Source organism: Helianthus annuus, chromosome 7 (assembly GCF_002127325.2).
Source record: "Helianthus annuus cultivar XRQ/B chromosome 7, HanXRQr2.0-SUNRISE, whole genome shotgun sequence".
In the NCBI taxonomy this organism is placed as follows: Eukaryota; Viridiplantae; Streptophyta; class Magnoliopsida; order Asterales; family Asteraceae; genus Helianthus; species Helianthus annuus.
Genome location: NC_035439.2, coordinates 68863140 through 68879416, shown reverse-complemented (window position 1 = coordinate 68879416; position 16277 = coordinate 68863140). Strand labels below are relative to the sequence as shown.

Here is a 16277-nt window from a genome sequence, read left to right as displayed (position 1 = left end):
GAAATTACTGTTATGGTTTGGTTTCTTTCGATAACCCGAACCAGAACTGTAACCCTTTTTCTTGTTCAATCTTTTTGAAGTGTATTTTTTAGGTTTTTCAGTAAGATTTACATCTTTTATTTCAGAAATATTAATTTCTGTTAATTTGAAAACCTTGTTAATCATTTCAGTTTTAACACCTCTTATTGGAAATTCTTCATCAGAATATAATTTGTCGGAGTCATTCAAAGTATATGCTACTTTGAATGTTTCGTCATTCAAATTATTTTTTGATATCAGAAAATCATTATTGTAAACCTTTTTGCCCTTTTCAACTGTTGGACTTGAAGTGTCAGACTTTGACTTTGACTTTGACTTCTCAGTTTCATCTTTATCTAACACATGATCCACCACTTTCCTAATCAACTCAGATTGTTGATCAGTGTCAGATGCAGTGAATGTGATGTCAATATTATCTGGCAATCCATCTGAAGGTTCAGATTCCCACTTTAAATTGGTTGCCTTTTTGACTCTTTCTGAATTAGGATTTCGTGGAGAAGATCCTTCTTCAAGCGGAGGTGGACACTTTGTATAATTGATACTCTGTTTCTTACCAGTATTCTTTACTTCAGATTTCTTCTCTTCAAACGCTTCTATGCCTTCTACTGTCGGGTAAATCCTGTCAATCACGTAAGAAGCACATGAATAACTTTTCAATAACATGTTTACCCTCTCAGTTTCTATCCTCTGAGTTTCCAATTTTTGTTCAAGTTCAGCACATTTCTCAATATACTAATTGATGATTTTCTGCTTCGTCATGAACACTCCATTGAGTGTCTTCATAGCTATCTCTTGTTCATTGCTTGGCTTGCTATATTGATTCATAGCTTTGTTTAAAACATCATAAGATTCTTTCAGTCTGTTCATGTTATGAATCAATTTGTTGTTGTGCCTTTTCATAGTATCACAATTTTCACACTTCTCAGGTATCTTTCTAGTATCTGCTTCCTTCTCAACCTTGATAGCTGGAATTTCTTTAACCTGCTTCTTTACTACTTGAACATTTTCCTCAGGTTTGACCTGTTCTTCAACAGTTGTTGCCTTATGATTCTTCTTTTTCGCAGCTTGTCTTTCTTTGATCTCTTCCATTTTACCTGCAAAATACAAATTATACCTCTCAGGTGAAAATTCTCTTTTATAATATTCAAGTTTTCGAATTTCTTCACTGTCATCATCACTCTCTTCATCTGATGAGTGATCAAAGATTGGTGCTTTTTCTGAAGCCTCTTCTGTTGAAATTGGTTCTTCTTCTTTCTTTTTAGGAATGAATTGCTGAGATTCGTAATAAGCATACGCCAATTCATCTTCAGCAGTTGAATCTTCAAAAATTTGAGCAACAAATGCTTTAGAATCTGAAGTTCTGTTAGGATTATAATGATCCCAATTAAAACCTTCTGGAATTCTCTCATCTTCTTGATGAACTAGATAAGCTTTCTTTGATGGCTCTTCGATCAGATACTTCCTAGCATGTGAAGTTTGTGGCGATTGTTGTTGATGTGGCTGTTGAGTAATTTGATGATAAATCGCTTTTTGATGATAATCATTGTTGCCGAATGGATTTTGAGCTCCACTTGCTTCGCGATTTGTGCATTCTCGCTTAAAGTGCCCCTTCTCCCTGCAACGAAAACAAGTAACTTTAGATTTATCAAAACCTAAAGGTGAAGTTCTAGCATCACGGAAATCATCTCTTCCAGTGATCTGTTTAAACTTCTCAGCTCTTCTCAACACACTAGCCATGCACCACTTTATATCCATTAGTTCCATCTCTTCAGCATCAATCTGATCATAATCTTCTTTGGTCAACACTGGATTACCAATCCTTCCAGCTACCAAACTTTCATAAGACTCTAATACGGTCACCAATAAAGACATATGACCTTTGGCAACCTCTTCCGAGAAATTCTGACCATTCTGAAGATGTAATGCAATGTTGCATTGTATAACTTAGCCATTACTGTTGTATGAGCTTTGCGGTTTAGAATTGGTTGCTGAAATTTGGATCAAATGATGGATATGAAGAGAATCCATTATTGTTGTTTGATCCTTGAGATGACCCTCCAGAAGAACTGTTTGCGTTAAATGCAGTTTCGATTTTTGGTGCAATGTTGGTCTTATCAATCGTACTTCCTTTGTAGTACAGACCAATATCCTGTTCACCATTAGAATTCTTCATTTTCTCCATCTTCCGTTGTTCCATCTCTTGAACTTCGAGTTTTTCAATAAGCTTGATTAGCGATAGATTCGCAAATTCGCCATCAATACTTCAAAATCATAAGATATGTGCCCCAAACATCTTGTGGCAACACATCGGCCAACTTTTCCACCCATTCTTCTCTATCTTTTTTGATATCCAATCGCTTCATGTTAACCACCAAATTGCAATATCTTTCTATAATCATTTTGGTGTTTTCAGTTTTTAATCCACGAAATAGATCAAATTCTTTCTTCAAAAGCGATTTTTTGTTCTTGATCATGTCTAAGATTCCAACAAACTTCGTTTTTAGTGCTTTCCACATTGAGTGTGCACTCTTTCGTTGTGTTGCAACAAAATCAAGATGTCTTCCTTAATAGCTTGTTGCAATATACTGATCATCGTCTTTTCACTTTTGTATTTCTTTTTCTCTTGGTCATCTAAATCTTTAATAGCAACAATCTCTCCGTCTTCATCAATCGGTCTAACATATCATTCTTCAACACATTCCCACGCCTCTAAGTGATTCGCTTGAACCCAAATTTCGAATCGTTCCACCCATCCACTATACTCCTCGATATTCATGAGCTTAGGCGGTTTTTGCATGGTGCCCATTTCATTCTCTAAGTTCACGTTCTGAGCCATAGTGATTGTGGTAGCAAATGCGTTGTAAAATTCAGAATCCATGTTTTGGTTTTAAGAGTTCACAATAACAGATTGTTCAATGATCTGGTCAAACCACACGACTTGAACGTTGTTTTTCAAACGAGCTGATGTTTTTCAAACGATCTGATGATTGATTCACACGACCTGATGATTGTTCTACATGACCTGATAAATCTTATACGATCTGATGATTGATTCCAAGCGACCTGACACCCCGTACGACCTGATGTGATGTCAATCCGTGCGACCTGATTCAATTCCAAGCGACCTGGACCTCCTCCAAACGACCTGGAGTCACTTCGCACAACCTGGATCTATTTTCAAACGACCTGAGCAACTTTCAAACGACCTGATACACCTCGTGCGACCTGAAGTGTTCAAACCGTGCGACCTGGATGATTTTCGTGCGACCTGATCACTTTTCACACGACTTGGATCAAACCGTGTGATCTGAGACAACAATTTCACACGATCTGAATGTTTTTCATCCAATAGTTCATCATTTTGTCAAATTTGATCAGTTTTTAGGTTGAATTTGGTTCTGATTTGTTCACGGATTGTTCAAAACAATGTTTTACATGTTATATGACAAAATCAGATCATTTTAACCGTAAATTCGTTGAAATTTTGAAGAAAAAGTGTAGAAAATGAGTAGAAATGAGTAGAGATCAGATTTTATCCATGAAAACAAGCTGAAATGGTAAGAATTCTTCCTCCTGAGCTCTGATACCACTTGTAGGATCGGAGATTCGATCAAATGAGTCGATCAGAAGAGTTCTAGACCAAATCAGAGGCGGAATTCATTGATTTGATCTTCATTGCAGCTAGATTTACACTTAGAAGTAGATTAAATGTCTTTTGTATTGATTTGACAAAGTTACAAGAGTTGGCGACACTTCAGCAGAGCTTCGCTACTAGAATCCAAAAGTTACAAATGAAATCCAAGACTCACCTATTTATAGGAAACCCAGGTCGCACGAACTAGTCTAGCCAGGTCGCACGAACTGGTGAACCAGACCTTCCAGGTTGCACGAACTGGTCAGTTCGCACGAACTGGTCACCTCGTGTGAAGTGGCTGGTTCAGACCTGTTTCCCGTTTCTCTCGAACAACGTGTCTTGGTCTATCTATTCTATTACATGACTCGATACAAGACGAAGTCAACAGACATATGCACTAACAATCTTATTTTGACGAGACTAAGAAGGTGTTTGGGATTACGTTTTGAAGTGATTATTTGATTTTGCGTTTGTAAAACATAAATAATCTAAAAAAGTGTTTGGATGAAAAAGTGATTATCTGCCTCCAAAACACAGTTTTGAAGAAGCATGTAGCTACATGTTTTTTCAAAACGCAAAATCTATTTTGAAAACGTAACATCAAACACCCCATAAATCCACAAATTAAGTTTTAGATTAACTTGGTGTTTCTTCAAATTCATCAATAAAACCTAATAATACCAAAAAACGAAATAACAAAACCAGATTTGATATCTTGAGTTTTAGTCCTCCGACCTCTCATCCGTTTATCCAGAAAGCACATCATCATCGTCATCACCACCACCGCCGGAGATGGCGATATCCTCTGCCGCCATGACTTTAAGTTTACACTACACACCAACCGTTCCAAATCGGACTTCTTTATCTTCATCTTTCTTTACCAACAACACCTTCAAACCCTTGACTCTGGCCCATGGAAGTATGAATAATAAGAAGAAACGTTCGTTTTCTTGCAACTGTTTGTTCGGACTTGGTGTCCCCGAACTTGTCGTTATTGCCGGTGTCGCGGCCCTTGTTTTCGGTCCCAAAAAGCTGCCGGAGGTTGGTCGCAGTATTGGCAAAACTGTCAAGAGCTTCCAACAGGTCACTTTACTCTTCTTCTTTCATCCATTTTCATATCTAGATGCCTTATTTTAATTATTACTTGATCATCATCATTATGGACATACTTAACTTTCATTTAGGATTATAAATATGTGTTAGGCAGTACTGATTTAGCCCTAAGTAGTCAGTCAAAGGCGCCCAAACGCATCAAGACCGCCTTGTGTCCTTGGCCAAAGTCTGCAAAATTTATGTCTGACCTGGCCTAAACCATGCTTTAAACAGCTAAAAATGGTGTGCGTCTTGCTTATCTCAGGCCCTAGCTTAAAAAGTGACAGGCTCATTACCTAGGTTTAGCCTCCTATAATAGGTTCAGTTAACCTTTGCCTTGGGAGGGGGGGGGGGGGGGTTTAAATTTCTTTTACACTTTAGGTAGACCAACATATGATGATTTTCTTGTGTATATGAATATATGTTGCTTGCTAATGATTTATCTGACTACTGCTATGCTATTTACTTACCCATTTTTCGTCTATTTGTCTGTTGGTTGTTTTGGAGCTGGGGGTCTCTCAAGAAGCAGCCTCTCTATTCTTGGATAGAGGCTTGGTTTTAAATTGCGTGATGCGCTCCGATGCGTTTAGTCCAAAAATTTGATGCGTGGTGCGCGATGCGAGCGCATCACGTATGTGATGCGTTCTTTATAAAAAAATAGTTAAAAATTATTTATACATAAAAACTTATAAAAACATACTTAAAGTAAACAACTGACGTAATTAGAAGATAAGAGTTGTGTTTTTTGGTTCAAATCAAGCATACTAAGATGTTAATTATGGAAAAAACCGAACACAGTTCATAAAATCTGGAAAAAAAGCATAAGAAACAATGTTGCGTGCATCAGAGCGCATTATGCGATGAGCGCATTATGCGAAATGCGCGCAATATTCTCGCATCACGTAAACGCATCGCATCAGCTATTGCGATGCGCTCTCATTAGTGCATCGGGCGCATCACGCATTATGCGTGCATAATGCGCGCATTTTAAAACCAAGGATAGAGGAAAGGTTTGCCTACATCCCACCTCCCCCAGACCCTACCAATAGTTCTGCTATTTGTGGGATTTACTGGGGTATGGTTGTTGTTGTTATATATAGTCATATGTTTGTATAAATAGAGGTGTTACATTACAATCAATTAGAACTTAATTATTTTTATCAACCTTTGGAGATTTTACTATTCATAGATATAAGGGAGATTAGCTAAACCCATGGCAGTTTTCAGCGTTACAAATATGACTCACATACTATACTTGAGAAGTCAAGTTGCATCATAGTCTTTGAAGTATATTTGTTTGACATCGACAACATTGAATTTATTCACTATAATTCAACATTTCAAATTGTTTTTGTTCCTCCGAATCTAAATTAAATGATTTGAAGTTCCTTATTTTTGAGGAATTGATCTCAAACGTTGATTGTCGTATAACCAATTATGCCATTTAGGAAAAGACAAGCTAGCATGGGATCCATTTTATTTGCACTTGTTGCCTTGAAAAGGTTTTATTGCATTTCTTGAGGCATAGATGAAATAGCTTTATTATTTGTAACTTGAGAAAAATCTTCAACTTTGTACTTTACCTAATACCGGTAATAAGTTACTTTTGATCAATCAATTCCATAAATACAATACATCACACGTCTTGTCACATTAAGCTGAACTTATTTCATTGATGTAAGGGTGATTATCCAAATACCATGCTTAGTCAAGTAGGATCATGTGTTTTTAATCGTATTCAAATAGTTAAGTTCATAAAACAAATCAGATCATACGATTTGAGTTGTGTTTAAGAAACTAGAAGGGGAAAAAGGTTGTTGTGGGGGGGGGGGGGGGGGGATATGTTGGTTTTACATTATGACCACTTTTTATAAAATTTGATTTTTGATGTAATATTTCTTGAGGACAGTCAAGACTCAAGTCTAAATTTGACTTTCTGGAAATATTATTTTTTTAGTGAACAGATTGTCCAGGTGGTGCTGAGATAAATTCTAAACAATTTGGCATGATTCAAATGGTCGATTCACGACGACTGCACACTTGTCTGTAACACTTTCTAACAAGTTTTCTAGCCGTTGTTTTTAGTCAAAGTCTGATTTTATATGTTGTAAGAGGCTAAGGCACTACGTAAAGGACTTCTGCGAAGATACCCATTTGACCAACCAACCAGTCTTTGAACCATATTTTAGCTAAGTTTGAGTGGAAAATATAAAAGATGTGCATGTCAACCGATTTTCACTCTTATAGGTATCTTTATAAGGGAGCATTTCCAAAGTATTTTCATTCGCCAAAATATACCAACACGTTTGGCTCTTATATTGTATCTTTGTAAGGAGGATTTTTTCTAATGATTCCATTACAAGGACTTAATTTTATAAAGTATAAATTATTTCTTAACGTACATACTCATATATCCTGAATTTTCATGGTTTAGAGTGTTTGAAGCTGCTGGCTATTTTCCAAGAAAAGATCTCCAAATTCGGTTACACAGATCTTCGGAACCGTTTAAAACCGAACCGGATTACATGTTTGGTTTTTGATTTAGGTAGCGTTTGGTATGAAGGAATGGAAGGTGGAATGGAATGGATCATTCTGATGGAATGAAAATAAACATGTTTGGTTATCATTGGTAATGGAATGGAGCATTCCAAGGGAATGTAACTCCTTCCAAATATAACAATTTCCATTCCTTGGTATGTAGGTGTTTTTTTTTCCATTCCTTCAAGGAATGGAGAGAAATATGTTATTATTATTATTATTATTATTATCATTATTATTATTATTATTATTATTATTATTATTATTATTATTATTATTATACTTTTATTTGTATTTATATTTATATTTATTAATATTCATACTAATATTAATATATATGAAAAATCTATTATTAATTTTTTATCATTAATATATTATTATTATTATTATTATTATTATTATTATTATTATTATTATTATTATTATTATTATTATTATTATTGAGTCAATTATATTTTTGTCGCTTTAATACAGTTGTGTTTACTTCATCTTTTTTTTTGTTTATCAAATTGTACAAAGTAATGATTCATTCTATTCATATATGAGTAACCAAACATCACAATGGAATGGAATGATCAATTTCATTCCGTTGTCCATTCCATTACCTCGTTCATTCCATTCTCTCATCTATTCCATTACCCCATACCAAACAGACCCTTACTTTTTAACCAAATTGAATTAGGTAACGGGTTTTGGTTCTGGAGAACTCAATTAATTTAAAACCAAGGAACCCAGATTACGTTATAGCTCGATCCCATCTTGCCCAAATCCAATCTCATTTCATTGAAATCAAAACCGAGTAACCATAGTTGTTAATAGCGAGCATAGCGCTCGCTATAGCGAATAGTGTAGCGAAGCGGGAGTATCCTGCTATCTGATGTTTAGCGCCTAAATAGCGGATTTAGGTTTTTTTCCTTTTGTTTTTGATAAATATAGATAGTGATTGAAAAAAAAAAAAAGAAAAGAAGTGTGTTTAGTGCTTTTTGTTTGAGGATTGAAAAAAGAAGTGTATTTCTTCTATATTTACTGGATTTTTGATAAAAGAGTTAATTACTGTTTTCGTCCCTGTGGTTTGTCAAAATCACTATTTCAGTCCATTAGTTTAAAAATTGCGATTTCAGTCCCTGTGGTTTCACTTTCATAACCATTTCAGTCCACCTCGTAACCATTTCAGTCCCTGTACTAACAGAATAAATGGATTGAAATGGTTACGAAAGTGAAACCACAGGGACTGAAATCGCAAATTTTAAACTAATGGACTGAAATGGTGATTTTCGACAAACCACAGGGATGAAAACTGTAATTAACTCTTGATAAAATATACATGTAAAATATTTTTAAAATTTTCTTCTATTGTATGCTAAACATGAATATCGCCTGCTATATCATCGCTATCGCTACATAGCGTATAGGTAGCTTGTCGCCATCATCCGCTATTCGCTATTGACAACTATATGAGTAACACAAATTACATTTTGATTTTTTTTTGTCTATAATTGGGCGTTTAAAAGCGAAACCGAACTGAATTTGAATTCGCTTTCCGTTTGGTTTTGCCAACTTTGAATTCCTTCTCAAAGCTGAAAAAAGCTTTAAACCAAGGATACTGAAACCTGGGCCGTTATCAGGACCAGCGCCATGAATAGGTCTCATTGTCGATTTCCTCTTGGAAACGGGCTTGCTTTTATCGTGTTAACAGAATATACGAGGTCTAGGGTTGTGGCTTTAATCTCCTTTGTGACATTTTAAGTACTGATTTGGCAGGCAGCAAAAGAATTTGAAACCGAGTTGAAAAAAGAACCCGAGACGTTGGGAGAGTCTTCAGATGCGACTGCTGTGAATGAGCAGGAACCCGAAGAGTCGAAAGTGCCAACCACAAAGGACAGTTTGTAGTGATGTTTTTCATAGCATTGTTGTAACATGTTTTAGCGTGTGTTTAATAGTTAAAAATCGCTTCACTTTACGTTCGTTGAACTCAACTCGTGGTGTTTGGTAAAAGTATGTATGAGAAGTCGTTTTTGATCTGGTTTCTGATACATCTACACATATTTTGAATGTTTTCAAACAACCTAATCTTATTATCATTAGCTCATCTGTCAAATCATGTGTAACATATCATTAACTAGGGTTATGCGCCGCCCGCGTTGCAGGGCGCTAAACCGAATATTTCTTTGGTTAATAACATGTACGCCTTTATTTCGGTTAGTTATACATGCTACTTATAACACGATTTCAAAAAAGATAAATCGAGTCAACCAATCAAACAAAAACACTACCATAGTTATGATAAAAAAATAACTAAAACAATGGCAAGCGTGTAATTTAGAGTTGGGGGCAAAACAATAATTTGTCAGGACCAATTAGCGAGTGCTAGGCAGCTGTTTCGCACAAATAAAAACTAAATTGAGTCAACCAAGTAAAATAAAACACTACCATAGTTTTGCTAAAAAAAAAAAAAACAATGGCAAGATTGCAATTTTTAGTTAGGGTAAATTCGTAAATTTAAAATGGAAATCATATTTTGAACTGAGGGCAAAACCATTTTTTTATCGTAGTTTTTTAACTGAGGGCAAAATCGTAATTTTTAGCTGAGGAAAAAACAAAAAAGTTATTTTTAACTGGGGGCGAAATCGTAATTTTAAACTTGGGATAAAATTGTAATTTGACAAGACCTATAAATAACTATTATATACAAAAAACAAAAAAAAAAGGTGGCCGCCACTTTTAGCCAACCACATAACACTACTATTTCCGCCGGCCACTTTCTTTTGTATGTATTGTATACGTAAATGTAAATGGACCCAAAAATGAAATCTATTTTTGAGTTAATTGCTCGGATGGTCCCTGTGGTTTCAACTTTTTTCATGTTTAGTCCCCACCTTTTGAAAATAGCAGGTATGCTCCCTATGGTTTGTCATTTTGTTACTCGGATAGTCCCTGAGTAGATGTCAGTTAGTTTGAAAATAGCAGGTATGCTCCATATGGTTTGTCATTTTGTTACTCGGATAGTCCCCAGAGTAAATGTTGGGGGACTATCCGAGTAACAAAATGACAAACTATAGGGAGCATACATGCTATTTTCAAAATGTAGGGACAAAACGTGAAAAAACGTGAAACCACAGGGACCATCCGAGCAATTAACTCTCTATTTTTTGTGCACATTTAAAGCTACTTTCTTTGCTCTTAAAAAGTAACAACAATTTCATGCTTGTATAGCTCTTTCAAAATTGATCACATAACAACCTTCATGATTATATATTGACAAACCATTACTCCATAACCATCAAACCTTTTTCTTGGTTTCTCTCCAAATAACAATTCCCTTTTTCTCTCTAAAATATAATGAACCCATAAAACTATGAACATCACTTGACCACTACCGGCACTTCATCCTTTCTCAACACATGTTTCAACGGTCTTTGAAGCTCTTTCAGGTAATTCAAAGGTTTCTCCTGTTGAAAATATTTCAATCAAACAGTAAATTTATTAATTATCGAGTTATCAGCCAAACCAGTTTGTTTCAACTTGAGCAAACTGATTAAAGAAAGGTAGAAGGAGACTGTCTAGTTATCGGACGAATTTAAAGAACACGCAAAAAATAAAACCAACCTGGCTATTGAGAAAGAACAATCTTCTAACTGCACGGATGATTCCTGTCCTTAAAGGATATTACGCGCTCGTATTGCTGTGAGCTGCAGCGTAAACTCACAGGATTTAATGCAGAACTGATCTGGTATTCCAACAGCAATGGAAACCAGAAAAACGCAGAAGCTGGAGAGAAAACTCGAACACACAGGTGGGAGGAGAGGAGGCGGCGAAAATATGAGTATGGAATGGGTAGCAAGAGACTTTTATTTATAGGTTGTGATCCTACCAGAGAATGAGAAAAACAGAGAGTGGGATAACCATCCATAACCAATTCGAATTACTGAATATATATCTCATACGAATTCGAATTACTAGAGATAATGGGATAACCCCCACTGTTTCGAATTCATCTCTATCTCTCTATCTCATTCAATCCACAGATCTGACCCACCTGACCGGACCTTAGCTAAAAATAAAAGCTCCCCAGCTCCTCGTGACGATGCGTACGTGCAAAGTGCGCCTCAAACGCGACCATTCGTGCCTCAAACGCGACCATTCGCGAGCTCATGGCTAGGCTCGGCTCGGCGCGCGTGTGGGCTTCACCCATTTCTCAACCCATTTAACACTATAGAGGCCCATAAGGAGTAATCCCTTATAAACCACTCAAACTTCACTCACTCCACTGATGTGGGATGGAGGAAACATACCAACTTGTATGTTCCTCTTTAATATTTCCAACAATCCCCCACCAAGTTGGAATGTTTCCTTTCACTTAGACTAATGATGTCACTAGGTGTCACGAAGATTAAACCCAGTTTATGTTGATAAACAAGAAGAGACAGATTTGATGGTGTCCTATGGAAATAAACCATTAACCTGATAGCCCCATTCGGTTTACCCCCCACACATCACTAGCTGACTTTGCGTTCTCACTGAGCGCGAATATGGCCGTGCGCTATAAATCCTTTTCATGACCCTTTAGAAGATAAACCATTAATCTTCACTTGAGGCGACACCACCCCTAGATCATATAGGCGAAGTTTTACATCATCCACGTTGCTTGGATGCCTCCAAAACTTTGTTAAGAGCATAAGCTCACCCTTGTTCTCGGCAACGACGTACTATCATACCTCACATGGATCTATCAAATTTGATAGTACCTTCTATCGTTAAGTGACTTCGTTTTTACCCATTAAACTTGAGAATCCATCACTAACGATTCTATTGTGGTTTTAGACCCATGTCTCTCGTGGTATTCACAACCAAATCTCTCGTCAGAAGTTTAGTAAATAGATCTGCCAAGTTCTTACTTGTCTTGACATAGACAACCTTGATGGTACCAAATCTCTCGTCGCGGCTCGGCTCGGCTCGGCGCGCGTGTGGGCTTCACCCACTTCTCAACCCATTTAACACTATGGAGGCCCATAAAAAGTAATCCCTTATAAACCACTCAAACTTCACTCACTCCAGTGATGTGGGATGAAGGAAACATACCAACTTGTATGTTCCTCTTTAATATTTCCAACATCTCCTGTATTTATTGGTTGTAGTGGTGAATAATAAGGTCACTAAACTGAAACATGATGGGATTTTATAGATAAAGAGTGGTGGTCAAAGTGTTAGTTGATTGGTGTATTTGATGGGATCACGATGCCTATATTTAAATATCATCGCTAACTATATTTCACGCTATTACTAAAACAATAACAATAATAATAATAATAATAATAATAATAATAATAATAATAATAATAATAATAATAATAATAATAATAATAATAATAAATAACTATTTCCGCCTCTATGGTTTAATCAATTTAACCATTTCAGTCCAAAAAGGAATCTTTTGATATATCAGACCATAAGATTGCATTTTATAACAATTTTGGCTCCTAACACTAAACATGTTACTTTTTTCAAGCTAAGCCTAAGGGTATTATGGTTCTTTTATAGCTTAGAGATTGTTTAAGTTAAAAAGTTTTATTAGTATTTTTATTTATGTAATTACTTAATTTTTTTATTTCTTTATTTCACGATTATTATTTAACAAAATTCGTTTTGAATATACAAATAAATACATATTTCTTTAACAATTTCTTTTTTTGTAAATGCCTTTTTTTTAAAATTGTTTTTAACCTTTTTACAAACCGTCTATCATTTTTAAAATCGTTTCTTTTTAAACTGTTTGTTTTTAAAATCGTTCTTTATTAAATCCTTCGTTTAAAAAAATATACAGCTCATTTTTTACCATTCTTTTTAATACCATATGTTGTTTAAACAATTCATTTTTAAAGTCGTTCATTTTTAAAATCGATTATTTTTTAAAATCATTTATTTTTTAAACCGTTTCTTTTAGAGCCGTTTTTGTGAAACGCTTTTTTAAACATTATTCGAATCCTTTATCTTTTTTTTAAATCTTCCATTTTTTGAACTGTTCGTTTGTTCGAGTTTCATTCGTTTTCTAAACCTTTTATTTATTAAAATCATACGCTTTTTAAAACCTTATATATTTAACAGAATTTTTAGTGCCTTTTGCTTTATTTTTATAAACATCGCTTTTTAGATCTTCAAAAAATCCGTTTGTTTGTTTAAAATTGTTCTTTTTTAAATTCCTTTGATTTTTAAAATGGTTCATTTTTAAATTCCTTTTATTTTTAAAATCACTCATTTTTTGAAGTTTATTTTTGCTATCGGCAATAAATAAATTATAGAATATAAAGTTTATAAACGACTGTTAAAAAAGAAAGGTATAAAACGAACAATATTAAACAAACAAACGGTTTTTTTGAAGATTTAAAAAAAAACATCATTTATATAAAAACAAATGGTATTAAAAATTATGTTAAAAACATAAGGTTTTAAAAAGTGAATGGTTTTAGTAAACAGAAGAAATGATTTTAAAAATAAACAGTTTAAAAGGAAATGATTTTAAAAGGGATAGACGGTTTTAAAAAGGTTAAAAATAAATGTTTTTAAGAATGACGTTTATAAAAAAATTAAATTATTAAAGAAATATGTATTTATTTGTATATTTAAAACTTATTTTGTTAAATGATAATCGTGGAAGAAATAATTAAAAAAATAAGTAATTACATAAATAAAAATATTAAAAGAACGTTATAACTTATATAAACAACCCTTAAGCTATAAAATGATGATAATACCCTTAGGTTTAATTAGAAAAAAGTAAGATGGTTAATGTTAGGGGTCAAAACCCTTATAAATGCAATATTAGGGTATGATATGTCAAAAGATTTTTTTTGAACTAAAAGTGTTAGACAGGTTAAAACACAAGGGCCAAAATAATAATTTACTAATATTAATTATTGTTGTTATTATATTTGATGATTTTAAAGTTTCCTTTTGTAACATGAAACCGGAATCATATATAGTAATTTTCATAATCCCGCACGAATATATAATTCGTAACAGAAATATTATGTGATGTAAGCAATACAAACCAGGTTTAAAAAAGTTCGTCGCGTTGTGGCGAATTTCTTTTGTTATTTAGTCTGTGTTTACATGTGTTTTGAAATCACTACGAGCGTGTTGCGATCGGAACTGCTGACAAAAATAAAAAGAAAATGTAGAAAAAAAAAACAATAAAAGATAACCGAAAGAAAATGAACAAAAAAAGTTGTATGGTAACGATGTTGTTCATATGAAATCCGTGTTCAGAGATGAGCAAATTGTTCTGGATACCGGTAACAAATTTGCCGAACCGAAAGATCTTAAGTACCAATTTGATACCCACTTTTGGTGTTCATGGTATCGGTTCACTACCGTTTTTACTTTCATATACCGGTATCATAACCGGTATTTTCGGTATCAGTATCGATTCTGTATCGATTGACACCGAGCTCATCCCTACCCCTGAAGCTAAAAAAAGAAAATATTAAAAGTTGAAGAAAATCAACAAAAAAAAAGTTGTAACCGTTATTCGTACGGTAACCGTGATCAGGGGTGAGCAAATGGTACTGGGTAGTAGTACTGAATTTCCCGAACCAAAAGATTTCCAATATCAATTCGGCACCAATTTTTGGCATTTTCTGTATTAATGCCGGTTTTTACCTTCATGTACTGATACCGAAAAGGACCGTCCCGATATTTTCGATACCAGTACTGGTTCGATACCAGTTGACACCAAGCTTTATCCCAACCCCTGATATTAAAAAAGGATTAAAGTTAAAAAGTAAAGAAAATAACTATTATTATAATATTAAAATAATAAAAGTATTAAAAAATTATATATTATTATAATATTAAAATAATAAAAGTATTAAAAAACTATATATTATTATAATATTAAAATCACTATTTATTTCAATTCGTTTATTAATATATAGTAATATATAGTAATAATAATATATAGTAATAGTTATATATAGTAATAGTTATATATAGTAACCTTTCAAAAAAATATAGTAATATATAGTAATAATAATATATACTAATAGTTCCACGTCAAAATTCAAAAGCTATATATTGATATTTATACCAACTGTATACTTGTTTACTTTTTTAAAACACTAACTTAGGCGTTAATCTAATCTATTCCTAATTTTAGTAAATAACCCATAGCAAGACTCAAACCCTCGATTCTTGAGGAAGGAGGTACCATTTAACACACCAAATATCGTTAGGCTAATGCCCTTTGGTTAATATATAAAATGATCGAATTTCACTTCTCGTTAACATAAAAAATGGATGAAGTTAACCTAGTGGACTAAAATGGCAACGTTAAAACCTTTTTGGACCCACACACGAAAAATAAAACCGTTGAACTAAACTGGCAAAATAGCACAAACCACAGGGTCTAAAATGACATTTAACTCTTAAAAAAAGAGACAAAGATCGCCAAAAAAAACATCAATAAAGGGAAAACGCTTAGGAGACGGAATCGAACTGGAGACCTCAAGCTTTGAAAGCAGGCCCTGTACCTGTGGAACAGGGGATTCGTTTTGTTATTGGGTTCACCCATTATATATTTATGGGTTCCTTCCATGTCGAATCATACAAAGTTTGGGAGAAGATTTCCATTTGTCCCCCCGCCAGAAAGCCGTCATTGAATGCCTACAGAGGCCTAACGCCCAGGATTTCTTAACTGTTATTCCTATTGAAGGTCTGGGTCAACGTATGTCAGCGGTGGAGTACCGGTCAATCCTTAAGTACCGTCTGATGATCCCCATGTTCTCGAATGATGAAACTTGTCCAGTCTGCCGTAAAGCATGTCTAGATAAATACGGGGAGCATGCGTTACACTGTAGAGAGTTGCCAGGGTTTAAATATCGCCTTGACTTTGTTCGAGACGCGTTAATGGATATTCTCAGACGAGCAGGGATCTCGGCAAAGAAAGAGGCACCGGTTAATTTTCTTACAGACCCGGCGG

At 34.5% G+C, this 16277-nt stretch overlaps 1 protein-coding gene across 1 annotated transcript; it reads left to right on the top strand.

Moving 5' to 3' along the window:
* The first annotated feature begins 4366 nt into the window (after positions 1 to 4366).
* Positions 4367 to 9336, top strand: LOC110941985 (sec-independent protein translocase protein TATA, chloroplastic). Its single transcript, XM_022183685.2, has 2 exons — positions 4367 to 4756; positions 9065 to 9336. The coding sequence occupies exons 1-2, from the start codon at positions 4466 to 4468 to the stop codon at positions 9191 to 9193; spliced, it is 420 nt and encodes a 139-aa protein (XP_022039377.1). The 5' UTR covers positions 4367 to 4465; the 3' UTR covers positions 9194 to 9336.
* Positions 9337 to 16277: the final 6941 nt, after the last annotated feature.